The sequence below is a fragment of the Schistocerca cancellata genome, chromosome 7 (genome assembly GCF_023864275.1).
Source record: "Schistocerca cancellata isolate TAMUIC-IGC-003103 chromosome 7, iqSchCanc2.1, whole genome shotgun sequence".
Taxonomy (NCBI): Eukaryota; Metazoa; Arthropoda; class Insecta; order Orthoptera; family Acrididae; genus Schistocerca; species Schistocerca cancellata.
Genome location: NC_064632.1, coordinates 434,164,352 through 434,181,869, shown reverse-complemented (window position 1 = coordinate 434,181,869; position 17,518 = coordinate 434,164,352). Strand labels below are relative to the sequence as shown.

The 17,518-nt window shown below is 38.3% G+C and overlaps 1 protein-coding gene across 1 annotated transcript in view; it reads right to left on the bottom strand.

Annotated features, from left to right (window-relative positions):
* Positions 1 to 835: 835 nt before the first annotated feature.
* Positions 836 to 17,518, bottom strand: part of LOC126092813 (formin-2-like) — a 209,990-nt gene continuing 193,307 nt past the window's right edge. The window contains exons 15-16 of the mRNA XM_049908542.1: positions 1,031 to 1,103; positions 836 to 880 (exon numbers count right to left, since the gene is read on the bottom strand). Of these exons, the coding sequence (XP_049764499.1) occupies positions 836 to 880; positions 1,031 to 1,103 (118 nt within the window). The remainder of the gene's footprint in view (positions 881 to 1,030; positions 1,104 to 17,518) is intronic.

Here is a 17,518-nt window from a genome sequence, read left to right as displayed (position 1 = left end):
CCCTGTTTTTCCCTGGTTGTGATGACAGGGCACACTACGTAACAACTAGAACTGTTCCAGGTTTATCATATTTTCTGTAGAGAAATGGTATTGTTACTTCTGTGAAAATTATCATTTGTTCATTAATCAGGTGACTCAGTATTATCTTCTTCTTACTGAACCTGTGTTCCTGTTGCTTCAGCTCTCAAAAAACAAAAATGTCAATCATTGGCTGTAGCCTCCACTGATACCTGAGCATACATTATTTTGACATGGATGCTCTGACATAAATATAGAGGTTTCACTTATATCTTTATTAGATTTGTGTAACTTTGCCTGGGCAAAACAGTATTTACAACCCAGTAGCTGTGTATTGGCTGACTGTGATATCAACAAACATAAAATGTTTAGACATATATCTTGTCACATTAGACTCTTTGTAATCTGACATGTGGTTCTGAACAGACAAGATGGGTCACTGTCACAATTACTAAGAATTGAAGATGATCCTGAGTGATCAAAACATGTAATCTGATAAAAAATTGCAACTGAGGCTGAAGTATAAATGAGAATTATCTTGAACATTAGAAACGCTTTACTTGAAATTTTTTGTTTGTTTTATGTACATTCTTATACAGAAACACCGATGACAGGGCAGTAAATTTATGTTTATTTATAATACAAGCTATTTACAGTGTGTTAATAAATAATGAATCTGTTTTAATTTAATAGCACCATATGTAACATTTACATAATTTGTTAAAGTACCTTGGTGAATCACTAGCATGAACAGAAATGACAATGACAGAAATGAGTAGTCATGCAGATGAAGAGGTACAATGTGTAGACTTGTTTCTCAACTCACAGGTGTCATCTTTGCTCGCATCTGTACTCTTGCTTTCTGTAAGCAAATTAAAGAAATTTTGAATCGAAGCCTGGGCTAGTTAGTAAACAAGCAAAATGAGTTGCATACATTAAACAGCTTCAGTTTATTTAAAAAATACTAACAGTGTTTTAAAATTACATTCATGTCAAAAATCATTCAACTTACCAATCCACCATCTGTTATTTTGGATTTCTCTATCTCTCGTTTTTTCTCACGTTTCTGCTTCACTTCTTGTAACCTTAAAAAAATTGTATTAAACAGATCAGAAACCATGTAAGAATGTTTTATTATTTGTATCAGTAATGAACAACAGCAAGTGAATGTATTCTCACAGAGAAACAGGATTTTACTGATCAATATGAACAGAGTTTCACACATTTATACAGTAAATGAAGAGAATGAGAACTATTCTGCTTGTTTACACTATTTACAGGCAAGTGTACATGGTTTATATTCCTCTGGAGCTAATACACAGTTAATAAATTATTCTACGGCTAATTTCCTTGACCAGGTGAGTCAAGCTAAGTCTAACAACGTAAAGTCCAATTTGAAATATTAAGAACTATGAAAAAGAGAATGGCTATTCACCATAAAGATGACACACTGAGTTGCACATGAGCAAAACAAAATGACTGTTACACACCAAGCAGTAAAGCTGCCAGCAAAGAATCAGGAGTTGGGTGGAGGGTGTGGAGTGAAGAGGATTATTGAAGGTTGGGAAAGAAATTGAAGGCTGTAAAATATTTACCACAATGCAATAGTGCTGGTCTACATGTATTCCATAACATGTTTTATAAAGCTCTTTGTTCCATCATTAGATAAAAGCTGCAGTAATGTGTCAAGAGAACAAAACATGTGGACAAAGTAACTCTAATAAGGAAACAGGAGCCACTTCCATTGCAATGTACCAAGAAACCCCAAAAGCCAAAAAATTACAGATTACAGATCCACAACTTCATTATAAATTAATTCTAAGATAATGACTCACATAATGACATCATTTCTTTCAGGTGTGGAATACTGCAATTTATGGACTGTTGCAGTTTCTTTGCTATTGTGCCACAGACCTGCATATGCAGTTTCAAACAAATGAAAATGACTTACAGGCAGCAGATGGAGATATCATCAGGCACATACTTAATTAAACAGAAGCATTCAGTCCAAACAGTGTGTCCAATCCCTGTGATTTCCAGTATTCTCAAGGACTTTTTAGGGAAATTTTTCTGTAAGACAGAGCTGCCAAATAACTTCAGGCACAGTGATAACACTCTGTAGAGAAACGAAAACTGGCAGCTTTGGTATTGCAAAGGATAACAACAATAGTACATTTGGACTTGACACCCACTGGTATTTACTGACGATGATGATAAAGATGTTTACAGATCTCACTGGTGATGAGAAAAACTGGAAATTATTAATTAAAGAAATTTCAACCAGTCCCTAACACTGGTAGCAGGTCATGACCACAAGGCAGAGCAAACTCAGTTTTCTTGTGAATGCTGATAAGCAAAAAGAAACAACACTAGAGGAAATATTCAAGGACTAAGCAGGAATTTTAATTTGTAACTTGTTTCTGAGTGCGTGATTCATTATTTGATGCTAGTGGTAACACTGTGTGGCCTCTATTTACCAGTACATGTTAGATTGTGGGATTGCTTATCAGTGTCCTTTCCAAGAAGATTAATTTGAATATTGTAAATCACTGTGAGCATATTTTTCAGACATGGCTCAACTGGAGCCAAATGTCCTACAGCCCGTGCTACAATTATTGCAACAACTGTCTGGAGCCCTGCAGCTCACAGTGCCATGCTTGGCTGGACTTGAAGAAAGCAAGAATGAAGGCCAAAAACAACCACTACAATTAAAGCTGCAGTTAAAACCCTTACCTGCTTACAATCCAAAAGTCGAGGCCTGGAACAACTGTATTTGACACCTAGAGCATCACCTCCTCAAGCATAAGAGATTAGCTGATATAGAATAAAAACCATTTTCCTAGCATATGCAGGCCCCACTGTATTTCAAAAAGCTATGTTGCTGCTGCCAGACATAAAAATTTTTCAGTGTTTCAAGAAGTCATACCAAAGCTTTAAAAATTGGATTACTAAATTACAGAACCTGAGTAGGTAATGTAAATTTCATTGTGAAAATAATCAATGTAAGAAATCTTATGCAGACCACTAATTCTTGATACATTTGTCATGCACTCCCATGACAATAAATTAATAGTCTAATAAACACATCTTTGCAAGACTGTCTGCATTGATTTGGGCACATGTGCAAATACATGTCTTGCTGAAGTGTCATTGTGCAAGATACTGACACATACACTTCCACTCAGCAGCTGGCACAGCCAAGTGACTGGCATGGCCAGATCCAGAGAAAATACATGGAGGACTCACTATTCAACTGAAACAGACAGTAATCAAGTTTAGAAATACTAAATTACAACATCATACATGCTGTGGCACAAACCACAGAAGAGAAAATTGTTTCTGTCAGAACACATGTTGTAATTATTGTGAAAAGACTGGATGTATGACTGAGGTGTTTGAATTGAGGCACAACCAACAAAAACAGCACACACACAAGTTTATGGCACTCATTGATTTATGTGCAAATTCCAAAACTTTCATGGATGGGACATCTCATAAATCCCATCTTTTCTGTCAATAATAAGTATTTATCTATAGCTCTTTTCAAATTGGCGCATGGCAGTGAATTTCAATCATTGACCTACAGGCATACTGAAAATTAGTATCAACAAAGTTAACAGACTTCCAAAATTCCCCATTCAGTTCAGGAAAGCCCAGTAACGTACAATTTTTCAACAGATGTTACCTGTAAACAATTTACAAAACAAGCAGCATTTGTGGTTGTAAATTCAAATAAAGCAACTAGTTTAATAGGACTGGATCTCTCTAATGCTTTAAGCTCCATCATTCACCTAGGAGCAAATGATGTTCAAACTGACATTCTGAATGGAAAGTTAAATCAGCTGTTGCAAAAATACCATGATATTTTTTCTGAAGCAAGAAGAAATATCAAAGGATATGAGGTGCACATTACACTGAAGCTGAATAAACTGCCAAAATCTTGCAAAACAGCCAACATTAATTTTGCCCTAAAAGATTAACTAAACAAGCAGAATGAGGTTATCTAAGCCATAACCATTAACCAGTGGGCAATACCATCATGGTTGCACAGAAACCAAACAGCTCACTATGCATCTACAGAGATTTTTAAGCAACAATTAATGACCAATCAATAATTAACTCCTATCCCATTCCCTAGAATTGATGTCTAAGTTAGCTGGTTGTGTGTACTTTGTCAAGGAAAATCTTGAAGAAGCACATTGGTAAATCCCCTTGGATGAAGGTGATAAATACTCCGTTTGGTCACTACTATTGTAAATGGTTATACTTTGGAATAGCCAATACACTGAGTTTGTTCCAGAGATATTTAGAACAACTCATTTGGAAGGCTCTGAATGCTGTTAAATGCCTTAATGACATAACTGTCTCAGGCACAACTCGACAGGAACTCTTACAGAATATGGTACCTGTTTACAGAATTCTACAAGCAGCAAATTTGAAATGCAACAAAGACAATTTACAGTACACAGTGCAATACTAAGGACAAATACAGTCTGCACAAGACATCAAGCTGATGCTGGAAAATGCTGATGAAACTAAAAACATTCCGGCTCCCAAGGATGTCAAGCAATTGCATTCCATTTTAGGACAAACAAATTATTATGAGAAGTTTCTGCCTAATCCAGCTTCCATCAGTGAACCACTGTACAAGTTATTACATAAAGGCAAAAATGAACTGGAACAGTGCATGCTAAGTGCATTTACCAAATTAGAATCTTGTTAGTTTGACACCAAATGTCTTACAATGTATGATTTGAGTAAAATGCTCACAGCTACTGTAGGTACTTCAAACTGTGATGTAGGTGTCATCCTCCTGTGGTTTTGAGTAACCAATTGCATTCAATTCAAATATTCTGACAGTGGCACAAAGAAAGTAAGGTCACAATAAGGAGGGTCTCATATTTTGAGTCAACAGATTAGGTAATTACATTTACAGTCACCCATTTAGCCTCCTCACAGACCACAAACCTGTAGTGGCTACTTTTGACCTGAACTGTTAGTACATGGACCGAAGAACATTTGCAGCACTGGGTGCAACATCTGTTGAATTATGACTATGAAATTATATTCAGTTTACAATACAATAGATGAATGGAGATTTGCCTTCATGTCCACTAAGAGGATAAGACAAAAGTCTGATTCATCAGCTGATGTTGGTTTTTTAGCACATATTCTTCTATTTCTGAAAAGCTACAATGTTTATTCATTATGGTCTTCTAAAATGATAGCTCTACTCGAGAGCAAATGAAAATATTGTTACTACTATTTTATTCAATGTAATTGGGCTGTAATTGACTAAGTATAATTTATATTATTGTACTTCATATTCTTTGGAATTACAAGTGAAACTATGTGAACTTTTTCTAATTATATATGCAGAACTCATAGGGCAATAAGTGGCCCATTTTTATGCATGTAAACAAAGTTGTCTCATGACCTTTAATTGTTATTTAGTAAATATCAAATTCTGTCATGTATTTGGTTGTTTTGTTTTTCATAAAAGGAAATTCCATATGAGCCACAACATCCACCCATCTACATTATTGACTTTTGGAAGTCGTTTGTGTGAGAGTCTTTCGGAGAATGTCAGACGGTCAAGGTACATTCCACCTACACACTTGGTGATCAGTAACAACCTATGACAAAAAAGTATTAGATTCTGTTTTTTATTTCAAAATTAGCACTAAAAAGATGCAAGGTTTAGGACTTTCTGAAGCAACAACCCTTAAGGATATCAAAGTTGAGTACCTCAACATATGAGCAGCTAAGTTGTCATATGAACTTTCATTAACTGTGATTGAAATTTTCTAGTTTCATTCATCTTTGCACTTGTGAATGGTGAAGGCCCAAATTATTAAGCTGCTCTGATGGTGTGATTGAGAAAGCACTATTACTGCTTTCCAATCATAGTCAGAATTTAAGATACCATAATTTTTCTCACTCAGTGTCAGTGTTAATTAAAGTGCTTCACTGCTCTCACTATTAAGAGTGGCATTTTCATACTAAGCTACTACAGATACTAAATGTCATTGGGGCAAATATCTGTTAAACCCTTTTTGTAAGAAACAATTGATTAATACGAATTCACAGGTTCCTAAGCCACAGTCTCAGTTTAAGGTCCATGCAGGTAATCACCCAATTTGTCCGATAGTGAACAGAGTTAGCAGGAGAGTGTTAGCTAGGGACCTTCGAGAGTGTTAGCTAGGGACCTTCACAGAAATTTTCAAAAATCATTCATTATCCAAAACAATTATTCAGTAGCAAATAGTCAGATCTTGGTGAATAAAATTAGAAACTAGGAATGTAACCAAGAGACAAAATTAATATTCTTTGATATTACTAATTTGTACACTAATGTTCCAGTTAAAACAACTGTATAAGTTGTTGAGAAAAACCTATGTACTTTCAAAAAGGTACAACAACAAATTACAGATCTTATACCTTTAATAAAAGTGGTAGTTAAATATTTGGCCATAGTAGATGATAAAATAACTTTTAGTAACATACATACGGCAACAAATAATGATCAGTTTGTGCCTTTGTTTCAGCACATCCTCACTTCCATAAGCCAGCTTTCTTTCATTCAGTTATTCATCATGATATAGTCACAACACTGTCACTAGTTAAACTAAAGAAAAAAATTAATTTTAATAAAAACTTTGGCCTTTAATAATGGTAATGAACCCTCATCAGTGGAAAAAAATTTTGAAGTGAAAACCTATAGGAGAGTCACTATTATAAGTAATGTCCTGAATGAGCATATTGACAAAGGAAAAGGTATTTCAGCTACAGCTTAATTAGATAATTATCATATAGGATTCAGCATCTGACTATTAAAAAATGTGGCTGCAAGATGGTTTTCTCCACAAATAATAGTTTACAAAAAAAATTTATTCCATACTTTAAAAACATCAAATGAACCACTACAGAGCTCAGGAGTCTGCAAAATTAATTATGATAGTTGCCCGGTGTTTTACATTGGACAAACTGGTACGGCTTTTAATGTGAGACACGAGGTACACTTACTAGGGAAGAATGGTACTAATGTTCATAATGCTTTTTTCACAGAGTATATATTTATATTTGGACACAGTCCAAAAGGAACAGATGAAATGATGATTCTACATAGAGAGAAGAAATGGTGGAAACCTGATGTCTTGGAAGGACTTGATATCGTCAGACATTCGGTCAGTAATGATGGCCTCATCTTAAATGGACAACTACAATTACGAAACAAGAGCTGCTTTAAAATCCTTAAGCCACTGTGCACAACTACACTTTGAGGCAACAAACTTCTAGTTCCCTCATTCTGTTGTTTCTTGGATGTGGTGACAGTTTAGAGAGACTGAAACTGTATCCTGAAGACCAGGGCAGGGCTTACCATTTGTGAAATCAGAAAGAGAGGAACATTATTTGGCTGTAAGGGCACAACTGTACCACCGTGGTACTGCACAGCACTTGGCATCTGACCCTACAGCATAGACTGGACACGTTGTATCGAGACAAATGGTGTACAGAAGGCTTTGGCAGAGTGGCCTTTATCGTTGAAAATCTGTTGTATGTGTAGCTTCGCTGTGTCTTCACAGAAGGGAATATCTGGAGTGGAGTTGTCAGCATGCCACTTCGATGGTCGAACAGTGGGCCAATGTTATTTTCACAGATAAGTCTCAGTCTGGCCTGGAGAGTGATTCTCAATGGATTCGAATCTAGATGGAATATGAAACTCGATTTCAGGACCCAAACACTGTGGAAAGTGTCCGACATCGAAGACCCCCAATAGTGTGGGGAGGGATTATGTTAACTACACGAGCGCCTCTTCATGAAACTGTACGGGTGAATTGGCAAGATTTACCTGTGGTCAGGCATCATAATAAGATCTTGGAACCTTGTGCAGTAGTTGCGAGGTGCTGTGGGCCCAGACTTTGTATTGATGGATGATAATGCTCGACCTCATAGAGCATGGGGAGTTTGACTTTTTTCCTTTTTTTTTTTTTTTTTTTTTTTTTTTTTTTTTTTTTTTTTTTTTTTGAAATGGAAGATATTGCATGCATGGAGTGGCCTCCTCACTCTCCTGATCTTAATCCCATAGAGCATATCTGGGATCCACTAGGGCAATGGGTTGCATCATGACAGCATCCACCAACCACTCTCCCCGACTTTTGAGCAGCTCTGCAGGAATAATGGGCATTATTGCCTCAATGTGAGATTGATGACATTGTTTGCAGCATTTTCCATTGTTGTGAGGCCTATATTGGTACTTACTGAGCACATTAACCTGTTGTCAGAGTGTGTGCACAAATCTGTGATGTTAGACTAAAAAGATGAACATTTTTGTCTACCACTATGAATGTTGCAATTGATTTAATTCTGTATGCTTTACATTGTTTCGACTTTACTATCACCTGTTTATACTGCTTTGTGGCAATATAAAAGCAACTTTGCAAAATTTCCATTTGTTGCTTTAATTTTGGACACCAGTGTATATGGTGCTTTTTGTCGAAGTTCAGCTTGTGGCTGCGAGAGTGGCTTTAAAATTGACAATGTTGGATGCAATCTTTGATGGAGTTTTTCAGCTGGAGACTGTGCATCAAGTGGAGTGGTTCTTTACTGGGAGAGAATGATCAGTGAAGTAATGTCTTTACTGTACTGGTTAATAAGCTTCATCATGTGCAAGTTCACATGAATCTTTCAGTGAGTCCAATGGACTCAATAGTTCGAATTCCTGAGAACAAAACTGAGTACAGTTGTCAATGAGAATAGATTCTGGCAGTCCTTCAATAGAAAAGACCTTTGACAAAGCTTGAATAGTCTTTTTAGAAGATATTACTGACACCCATACCACAAATGGAAATTTGGACAAAGCATCAGTGAGTCAAGAGCTTTCAAAAATGATCTTGAAAATCAACATGCAGATGTGATCAGTGTTCTGGTGCCTGTGGCCACAGAAAAATTTTTTGATACAGAGTTGACTGGTATTTTTAATATAAGTGGCATTTAGACAGCATCATTTCAATGTATTCATCATGTATCTCCCCCCATGTATCTCCCCCCATGAACCATGGACCTTGCCTTTGGTGGGGGGGCTTGCGTGCCTCAGCGATACAGATAGCTGTACCGTAGGTACAACCACAACGGAGGGGTATCTGTTGAGAGGCCAGACAAACGTGTGGTTCCTGAAGAGGGGCAGCAGCCTTTTCAGTAGTTGCAAGGGCAACAGTCTGGATGACTGACTGATCTGGCCTTGTAACAATAACCAAAACGGCCTTGCTGTGCTGGTACTGCGAACGGCTGAAAGCAAGGGTAAACTACGGCCGTAATTTTTCCCGAGGGCATGCAGCTTTACTGTATGATTAAATGATGATGGCGTCCTCTTGGGTAAAATATTCCGGAGGTAAAATAGTCCCCCATTCGGATCTCCGGGCGGGGACTACTCAAGAGGATGTCATTATCAGGAGAAAGAAAACTGGCGTTCTACGGATCGGAGCGTGGAATGTCAGATCCCTTAATCGGGCAGGTAGGTTAGAAAATTTAAAAAGGGAAATGGATAGGTTTAAGTTAGATATAGTGGGAATTAGTGAAGTTCGGTGGCAGGAGGAACAAGACTTCTGGTCAGGTGACTACAGGGTTATAAACACAAAGTCAAATAGGGGTAATGCAGGAGTAGGTTTAATAATGAATAGGAAAATAGGAATGCGGGTAAGCTACTACAAACAGCATAGTGAACGCATTATTGTGGCCAAGATAGGTACGAAGTCCACACCTACTACAGTAGTACAAGTTTATATGCCAACTAGCTCTGCAGATGACGAAGAAATTGAAGAAATGTATGATGAAATAAAAGAAATTATTCAGATAGTGAAGGGAGACGAAAATTTAATAGTCATGGGTGACTGGAATTCGAGTGTAGCAAAAGGGAGAGACGGAAATGTAGTAGGTGAATATGGATTGGGGCTAAGAAATGAAAGAGGAAGCCGCCTGGTAGAATTTTGCACAGAGCACAACTTAATCATAGCTAACACTTGGTTTAAGAATCATGATAGAAGGTTGTATACATGGAAGAACCCTGGAGATACTAAAAGGTATCAGATAGATTATATAATGGTAAGACAGAGATTTAGGAACCAGGTTTTAAATTGTGGACTCTGACCACAATCTATTGGTTATGACCTGTAGATTAAAACTGAAGAAACTGCAAAAAGGTGGGAATTTAAGGAGATGGGACCTGGATAAACTGAAAGAACCAGAGGTTGTACAGAGTTTCAGGGAGAGCATAAGGGAACAATTGACAGGAATGGGGGAAAGAAATACAGTAGAAGAAGAATGGGTAGCTTTGAGGGATGAAGTAGTGAAGGCAGCAGAGGATCAAGTAGGTAAAAAGACGAGGGCTAGTACAAATCCTTGGGTAACACAAGAAATATTGAATTTAATTGATGAAAGGAGAAAATATAAAAATGCAGTAAATGAAGCAGGCAAAAAGGAATACAAACGTCTCAAAAATGAGATCGACAGGAAGTGCAAAATGGCTAAGCAGGGATGGCTAGAGGACAAATGTAAGGAAGTAGAGGCTTGTCTCACTAGGGGTAAGATAGATACTGCCTACAGGAAAATTAAAGAGACCTTTGGAGATAAGAGAAGCACTTGTATGAACATCAAGAGCTCAGATGGAAACCCAGTTCTAAGCAAAGAAGGGAAAGCAGAAAGGTGGAAGGAGTATATAGAGGGTCTATACAAGGGCGATGTACTTGAGGACAGTATTATGGAAATGGAAGAGGATGTAGATGAAGATGAAATGGGAGATACGATACTGCGTGAAGAGTTTGACAGAGCACTGAAAGACCTGAGTCGAAACAAGGCCCCGGAGTAGACAACATTCCATTGGAACTACTGACGGCCTTGGGAGAGCCAGTCCTGACAAAACTCTACCATCTGGTGAGCAAGATGTATGAAACAGGTGAAATACCCTCAGACTTCAAGAAGAATATAATAATTCCAATCCCAAAGAAAGCAGGTGCTGACAGATGTGAAAATTACCGAACTATCAGTTTAATAAGCCACAGCTGCAAAATACTAACACGAATTCTTTACAGACGAATGGAAAAACTAGTAGAAGCCGACCTCGGGGAAGATCAGTTTGGATTCCGTAGAAAAATGGGAACACGTGAGGCAATACTGACCTTAAGACTTATCTTAGAAGAAAGATTAAGGAAAGGCAAACCTACGTTTCTAGCATTTGTAGACTTAGAGAAAGCTTTTGACAATGTTGACTGGAATACTCTCTTTCAAATTCTAAAGGTGGCAGGGGTAAAATACAGGGAGCGAAAGGCTATTTACAATTTGTACAGAAACCAGATGGCAGTTATAAGAGTCGAGGGACATGAAAGGGAAGCAGTGGTTGGGAAGGGAGTAAGACAGGGTTGTAGCCTCTCCCCGATGTTATTCAATCTGTATATTGAGCAAGCAGTAAAGGAAACAAAAGAAAAATTTGGAGTAGGTATTAAAATCCATGGAGAAGAAATAAAAACTTTGAGGTTCGCCGATGACATTGTAATTCTGTCAGAGACAGCAAAGGACTTGGAAGAGCAGTTGAACGGAATGGATGGTATCTTGAAGGGAGGATATAAGATGAACATCAACAAAAGCAAAACGAGGATAATGGAATGTAGTCGAATTAAGTCGGGTGATGCTGAGGGAATTAGATTAGGAAATGAGACACTTAAAGTAGTAAAGGAGTTTTGCTATTTGGGGAGCAAAATAACTGATGATGGTCGAAGTAGAGAGGATATAAAATGTAGACTGGCAATGGCAAGGAAAGCGTTTCTGAAGAAGAGAAATTTGTTAACATTTAAGTGTCAGGAAGTCATTTCTGAAAGTATTTGTATGGTGTGTAGCCATGTATGGAAGTGAAACATGGACGGTAAATAGTTTGGACAAGAAGAGAATAGAAGCTTTTGAAATGTGGTGCTACAGAAGAATGCTGAAGATTAGATGGGTAGATCACATAACTAATGAGGAAGTATTGAATAGGATTGGGGAGAAGAGAAATTTGTGGCACAACTTGACCAGAAGAAGGGATCGGTTGGTAGGACATGTTCTGAGGCATCAAGGGATCACCAATTTAGTATTGGAGGGCAGCGTGGAGGGTAAAAATCGTAGGGGGAGACCAAGAGATGAATACACTAAGCAGATTCTGAAGGATGTAGGTTGCAGTAGGTACTGGGAGATGAAGAAGCTTGCACAGGATAGAGTAGCATGGAGAGCTGCATCAAACCAGTCTCAGGACTGAAGACCACAACAAAAACAACAATCTCAATATATAAACACAGGTACCACGTGTAGTCGTAGAGCAGCTCAGTAATGTCTTCTACCAAGTGAAATGTTCATACGGAGTCTCAACACATCATAAAAATCAGCTTGTGCCACACTACACTCACATGAAGATAAAAGATAGTCTATGAGTTCTGCCTATTACAGAATCAGGAGACCTGTACACATCCAGCCATCTAAGGGACCTTCTGATGCAGTGGGCAGTCAACCCCACCAGCACCAGCTGTGGGGAACAGATGAATCCATCAGTGACAAACCAGTGGAAATGGCAAAGAAGTTACGGATGCCATGGCTGAGAATGCTGAACACAATGTACAGTCTTCAAGCCATCTATGAACTGTGTCATGACAGCTGAACATTCCATGATCATCCACTGCAAAAGTGCTGCAAAAAACTGTGAAACAGAATCTCTAGTGCAGTTACAGGCTGTCATGGATGCAGATGGTGATCACATTGAGCAATGTTTGTAACCTAGAATATAAACATGGGACGCAATTAATGAAAGTTACCCTCTCATGTGGAAATTAAAGTGCATTGCTTTCAATGGTTTACTTGTTATTTCCCTTCCGCATGTCCTCCCACTTCAGACCAGCCTCTGGACATTGAAATGGCAAATGTTTAACTGCTCCATGGTTTTGAATGGGTTTCCTATGGTGTCATAGGTGAATGGCAGGGGGAGCAACATACATTCATCCACCAAATATGAATGCCATGAAGCAAGGAAGCAGGACACTGATGAAGCAAACTGGTTCTATCATCAGTTACTCCCACTCCAGGGGAGAAAGATTGTGTACATGGCTCAAGAGATGTACAACAATATAAGAGAGGTCACCACTACATAGGGCACAACAACATGCATGGCATTTCTCATTCCCATGCAGCAGTCTCCAGATTGCACTCATTATTTGGTACTGCTTTCTGCTTCCACTGCCACATCTGTCAGGAAGTTGTATTATTCTGTCAATGGTGTTATCAGCTGCCAAAGAGAGCACTGTCAGCAGAGACCATTTTGCTTCTGCCTAGTACTGGCAGAGAGGAAATCATCCTGCAGACAGGTAAAAACGACTATGCATCACAGACACTCTCCCAGCTCCAATCTAGCAATCAGACAATACAGTTAGTGCATGCAGCCAGCACAGTTTGGTTTCTACAATTATGATACAGGGCACAGTTCCCCGAGTTCTGATCAGAAGAATAAGTTCCAACTTATTGGTCATTATTTATGGAGAACTGTGGCAATCGGAAATGAGTGTCTGCATAATTATCTTCAGTCTTGTGACAGTATCATAGACTGCCAATAGACAATCAGTTTATTTATATTCCATTGTATTATGTACAGGACATCAAGTGCCACACATGAAAATGTAACCAAAGTGCAGCAATGTTTTGTAGCCTACTCTTAGTAAAGGGTGGTGATTATTTCTTATTGTGTTGTCATATTTCTGTTCTAATGCTGCACTGTCAAGCAAATGTATAATTTGATAATGTGTGTGTGAAAATAGCTACCAACTTTATTAACCAATATTATGAATTCAGTTTTCTGCTACCATGGATGTTTGGACTGAATTAATAGTAACATTCACTTAAAACATCCCAAAAATGGCCACAGCACTCAAATGATATCGATAAAGCATCCCCATTAATAAGATTTAAGTAAGAAAGGAAATATACAAAAAGAATTATAAATGATGATTCAGTTGCGCTATTAAAAGAGCATTAACAGAATGCACAGTGGAAAGAAATTTATCAAAAGTGTGCAACAGATGACAAATTCGATTCTTCCCTAAAAATATTCTTACAAAGTTATGAATCCTTTTTCCTTTTACAATTGGTCAGGAACAATCACAATGAAAGCCAAGAGAAAGAATGACTAAAATCTCAGGTCAAAGTAATCCTGAGCCAGGAAAATATTAAGTACAGAATAATCTGTAATTAAAAAACCATTATAAGCAGTAATGCACAATTCTTTATCATGTCACCAAAAAACCTAAAACTATTTACTATGCAAAAAGAAATCAAAATCTCAAGAACAAAGTAAAAGCAAGTCAAAGCATTATTAGGCACGAAATGAGTAAACTTGGAAATGCAAATAATGTTATACTCCTACCCGACAGCAACAGTGATATATTTAAATTTAATACAATAATTGGCTACTGTTAGTAAGAATTCATTGATATTTGTCTTACTAGAATTCCCCAGAACTTTCTCTTCCAGTAAATGTTTTCTATCATTACGAGTATGGTTGCATTCCACTCTGTACAAATCTACCACCACCTCTTTGGAAAACAAATCAAAGAAGTTCATCCTCAGTATGTGCCCTTGTCTGCAATGTTTTGTATACCATTCTTGTTATTCACCACAAGTTTTGTGTAAAGACACTATTAATAAAGTGCATATCATTCAAAAGTGGGTCTCTAGTACTTCCTTCTATGACATAGTATTGGAGTACCCACAATGGGATCCTACTATTGTGCATTTCTGCATCACATTGACTTTCCTCAGTTATTATCACTGTTTGTTGTGAACAATGTTTCCCACAACCAGTGCTTCCTCCTCTTATCACATGTAGACATCATGTGACAACCCCTATATTGGACTGCAGTACAGTGTGTCACCGCAAGTACAGTGAACACCACTTTGCATTGTGTCTCAACCTCCCCTAGTTGGGTTCTGCTGCTGCCACCCTCCCCCCACCCCCATCCCTCATCGAAGGGAGTCATCTTGGACACTTCAGGTTATACTGCAATAAGTGCCCAGCTTACGCAAATGGTGATCAAATGGGATCCAAATGTCTTGTCCCCACATCAGACTCTGCAGCACACAAGCATCTATCCACCCCCAACTCGTGTCTTTTTTTTTTTCAGTCTTTGGGCTGTGCTGCCCCATCCACTCAGTTTGAACATTTCAGACTCTCACGATATAATGGCCACAGACATTCATACCGTGCTGGTTGTGTCTTCAGTATCACGTGCATTCACACCCACATCTGCCATGATTTGGTATGTCCTGAAAATCTCAACATCATCCTCTCCAATACTTGCACACATCATTGCTGATGTGCACATTTCTATTATCACAGATGCTAGCGTCTCTTCTGTCAGTATCATGCTTTGGCAACAAATAGGCAACTTCTTGCAGCCTTTTTGCTTCTTCCCCAAGAAATTGTCCTCCTCCCAGTGAAAATGGTCTGCTTTTGACAAGCAGTTGTATGGAATTTATTAGACAACAAAATACTTCCAAGAAAACAATGAAGGTTGCAAGATTACCATTTTTATTGATCACTGTCCCTTAGCAGAGGTATTATGTAACCTCAGTGCCAGTCTTCCCCTTTATCATTTTTGATGTATGGACTTAATTTATTAGTACACAACAAATGTCCATTACCCTTAACTTGGAAGGTGACTTTTCTGTAACATATACCACGAGGTGGGATTTCTGGGACACCTTATGTTTAAACCAAGATTTAAGACAAAAATCATTTGAAATTTTTAATGTATGCTATATAACATTTATTTTTACAAATATTTAAGTGTTGTTCAAATGCTTTTAGTTCATTTTATTGCATTAAACAAAGCCTGCAGCATTTTACTATTTTCCACACAAAAGCATTCTTTTAAATAGTACACATAAATAGACTAACAGAGTACTGAATTTTACATTTATAGAACTAAATTCCAGGGTTTAAATATGCACATAAAAATTCCACCCAATAGGAACAAAAAGAAAGTCTGTCAGATTGATATTCATTGCTGGGAACTACATTTTTATCACCACTCTGAACACATAGATCGCCACCACAACTTTCCTCAAGTTTTTCCTTTAAATGATACTCTTGTCCGACAGCAGAACTATGATTACTAACTAATGTAAAATTGTCATCTTTTTGTTTATTTCTTGATATATATCACTGACACCTTCCTCCATAGACCGACTAACAATTTTATCAAACTTGGGAAAGTTAAAAATGATACATTTATGCCAACACATTTTCAGCTATACGGTACTGTACTGAAGAAAACCGTAACTTAGTTCACGAGCATGGTCTAGGAGACTCCAGCACCTATCAATAACATGTGTCAACAACAAACACAGAAGGTGATAATGCAACTGACAACAAATCATAGACTTTGCAATTTAAGGAGGGTAGGAAGAGTATAGAATCATTCCACCACAACTGGCCTTTGAGAGCGAGTCCGAAAATTTTCACGTGGTCTGAGAGCCCGCACCTCGCGAGTTAAGAGTTGTATTGAAGGTACTGACAATATTGTCGCAGACTACATTTCAAGAATTAACTTGATTACTTCACCCCTTGACCTGGAGGAGCTGGCTGATTTGCAGCAACAACATCCCAATGCACAGAACTTGTTACAAGACTTTTCTATGTTCCTTATAGTGGAACCCTAACTCCTATCTGTGGATCAGCTGCTCCAGTTGTGTGTGATACTTCCACTGGCCCACTGTGTCTCATAATTCCTTTTGTCCTGCAGCACCATTCATGACCTGGTCCATCTGGGCATCAAAGCCACCACATGCCTGCTTACTGAGCATTTTGTCATCAAAATTTATTGTCATGCCTGGGCATGTGCGTGCATTCCCTGCCAATGTAGCAACATTAGTCAAGATGCGTTACCTCCTCTCTGACATTCTGACAACACAGAAAGACATTTTTGCCACATACATCTCAAGTTGATGGGTCCTCCCCCTCCTTTGTAAGCTTTCAAATACATTACTTCTATGATCACACAGGCTAGTAGGTGACTGAATCAGTAGCCTGCCTTACATTCACACCTGGCTGGCCCACTTTGGCTGCCTATCTTCTGTCACTACAAATCGGGGGCAGCAAGTCAAATTTCTCCATTTCAATAAGTTCTATAATCTATGTGGCATTTCCAATTTCTGCACCACTGCCTACTATCCACAGAATGATAGATTTGTGGAGCACTGGCATTGCACTCTGAAAGTGGTGCTCATGTATCACGCCAGTAGCTGCACAGAAGCATTGCCATGGGTCCTCTCAGGCATACATACTGCTTTCAAATAGGATCTTAAATCAACTTTAGTTGAGGTACTGTACAGCAAACCTTTGGTCCTTCAGACAGAATACATTGAGGGCTCTGATCATCCTCCTCCTCCCTCCCTCCCCCCCCCCTCTCCTGCCCTACCCACCTTAGTTGAG